Source organism: Halyomorpha halys, unplaced genomic scaffold (genome assembly GCF_000696795.3).
Source record: "Halyomorpha halys isolate HHAL.00 unplaced genomic scaffold, Hhal_1.1 Scaffold2510.1, whole genome shotgun sequence".
In the NCBI taxonomy this organism is placed as follows: domain Eukaryota; kingdom Metazoa; phylum Arthropoda; class Insecta; order Hemiptera; family Pentatomidae; genus Halyomorpha; species Halyomorpha halys.
In genome coordinates, this window is record NW_027110040.1 from 1 (window position 1) to 2764 (window position 2764).

At 32.5% G+C, this 2764-nt stretch overlaps 1 protein-coding gene across 2 annotated transcripts in view; it reads right to left on the reverse strand.

The window, feature by feature from the left end:
- Positions 1–1745: 1745 nt before the first annotated feature.
- LOC106691580 (UDP-glycosyltransferase UGT4) overlaps positions 1746–2764 on the reverse strand; it is a 4682-nt gene continuing 3663 nt past the window's right edge. For both annotated transcript variants that reach the window (XM_014437400.1, XM_067048143.1), the window contains exons 4-6: positions 2498–2720; positions 2098–2317; positions 1746–2028 (exon numbers count right to left, since the gene is read on the reverse strand). In XM_014437400.1, coding sequence (XP_014292886.1) covers positions 1746–2028; positions 2098–2317; positions 2498–2720 — 726 coding nt within the window. The remainder of the gene's footprint in view (positions 2029–2097; positions 2318–2497; positions 2721–2764) is intronic.

A 2764-nucleotide genomic window follows, 5' to 3' on the forward strand; every position in this document is an offset into this window, starting at 1 on the left:
CTACTGCCGATGGTGCTGCTATCTAGCGGTCACCGTCTGAACTAACAACCCTGCGCTCTGGTGGTAAGTCGAGGAACTCCCTCCACACAAACTGCGCCAGAACCGGCCTTTTACCCCTACTTACATGTATACATCTTTCAGGTAATTTTTTAATTCCGTCCACCCAGAACTTCTCAGATGTTTGCCCAATGAACTCCTCTATGTTCGTTTTGCAGTCCTCGAGCAAATTAAAGTGTTTCCCGTTAAGAGAGTTTTGAAGGGCCCGAAATAAGTGAAAATCTTTTGGAGCAAGGTCTGGTGAATACGGAGGGTGGGGGATCACGTCCCTACCAAACTCCAATTATTTATGCCGGGTCTGCAAAGACACGTGAGGACGGACGTTATCGTGATGGAAAACTATGTCTTTGGATTATGAGACACGAATGATTTCAGAAACTTGGGTGAGATATTAAGCTAGTTAAGCTTTTCTGCAATATCCCGTGTCGCAGAGTGAGGGTTGTCTGTGACCAATGCATGAATTTGTTCATCAACAGTTGAAGGACGACCCAAGCGCTTTGCGTCTTCCAAGTCAAAATTTCCGGTTCTGAACCGAGAAAATGAGTTTCTTCTAAGGCATCATCGCCATACACACTGCAAATATTGATAACCGTCTGAGCAGCGGATTTTCCGTTTCGGAAATAAAAAATCATTAAATAACCAAAATTAATTTTTCCCCTTTCATTTTGAGCAAGAAAAATACCACTTAAAGATAAGGGATCTCGGTTGAAACATTAATACATCTTCGAAATTACACAAGTTTCGTGTTTCGTTGAAAAGTTGATGAAATTGATGAATTAAGGATGGTATAGTCCTACAAATCGGATGATACTACTTTGTAGAAAATTCACCTTAAATTTCTAAAATGGTAACAGAAGTTAAAATATGTTAGAGAAGCAAAATGTTTATGGAGAAAAACATGATTTTCTTGAAATAACTTTTTAGAAACCACGTCCCAACAAAGGTTTGAGATTGGCAGATCAGGATGGTGATACTTAACTTATATTTTTTGTAAAATATATATTCCATACTTTTTAACATACACTACTTGAACACTTAATAGAAATTTTTTCTAGATGTTATTATCAACTTTTTTTGTTATGAAAATATTTATTATAAAGAAAGTTTTTTTTTTTTTTTTATTGATTAACATTTATAACTGTATATAAAATACAACAAGTAAATTTGAAGTAAGATCATAATGGTATGATACAGCATGTAGAGAAACTATACATTGGTAGCACTCTAAAAACATTTTTACAATATAAGGTAACGAGGCCATCTTCTTTACTGTCGGCTCGGAGGATTGCCAGGAATGGAAGAGGAAGGATGTAAGAAACTAGTGGGTTTGGGTGGTTAGGGGATTTATAATGCAAGGACTGATATCGGGTTCGGGCTAGATCGGTTACATAAGGAACATTTAAGTCTTATAAATAAAGTAGATATTTTATCTGTATAACGAATAAGAAAGTTTTTAAGAATTGGAGATCATTTTCTTTTTTAAAAAATATGTTTTTTATTATAAAATAGTTATATACAATAATTAAGTTCACATTCAAATCAATATTTTTACAAATAATTGTAAGTTTACAATTATAACAAAAAAATAAATATTTATAAATAATAATAATTAGTCAATATAGAAGAGATATTTTCATTTTTATTACATAATTAATAACTATTTTATGAAAATAATTACCACCTATTATTTAATCACGTTTTTGTTTCGATCTGATAAAACGTTTTACAAATTTTATTATTAAATATAAAAATAAAACTACTAAGCTAAAACATCCTAATATAAACAAAATTATTAGTGCAATCATATCCAGCAAGAAATATTGGAATATATTCAAATCTAAAGAAGCTGGTCTCAGATGCTTGGCACCTTTATGCCTCAAAACATACTCCACCCAATACACAGCCTTCTTCAGAGAGCTTTGGTCTTTGTCTTGGAGAATCAGGGATCTCCTTTCTATATTCTTCTTGAACCTTTGCAAGAAAAATCAATTAAAAGAACTAAAGTTAAATACAGTAAATATTATTATCAAATAGGCATACTCGGCATTATTAATGACTGAATTGATAGCAGACATTAAAGTTTCATTTGTAAAGTTTTCGTAATTTAAAACTTTTGCGAATCCTTGTTTTTCTGCCATTAAAGCATTGTAAAATTGGTCGGAGAAGAAAGGTATTACAACAAGAGGTACTTTGTGGTATATTGCCTCAGTCAAACTATGTACACCACCGTGGGTAATGAAGAGACGGCAGTTAGGGTGTGCTGAAACAAAAGTTTGATTAGTTTTCATACTTTTTTTCTTAAGAATCATTAAAATATATAATAACACGAGTCTTTGTACATAAATATATCTCAAACATGAGCAATATCAATCAGTCCTTGTTCAACAAACACAACGTCATACCACAAGAGCATTAAAAATAAAAATAAAGAAGAATTTACCTAAAATTCCATTTTGAGGCAGCCATTTCTTTGTTATCACATTTTTAGGTTTGTTTGGAAGTTCTCCTGATTCCCACTTCATTATAACAGTCTGCTTTAACTGTCCAAATACGGACATGAAAGTGTCAGTCATTTCTTTTGGGAGGTAATTAAGATTTATAATACTTCCAGTAGTAAAATATATAAGACCATTTTCCGATTCGTCCAAGAGGTTTTGGAGCTCCTGCAAAGTCAGAAAATAATAAAGAACAAAAAAAAATGATAATA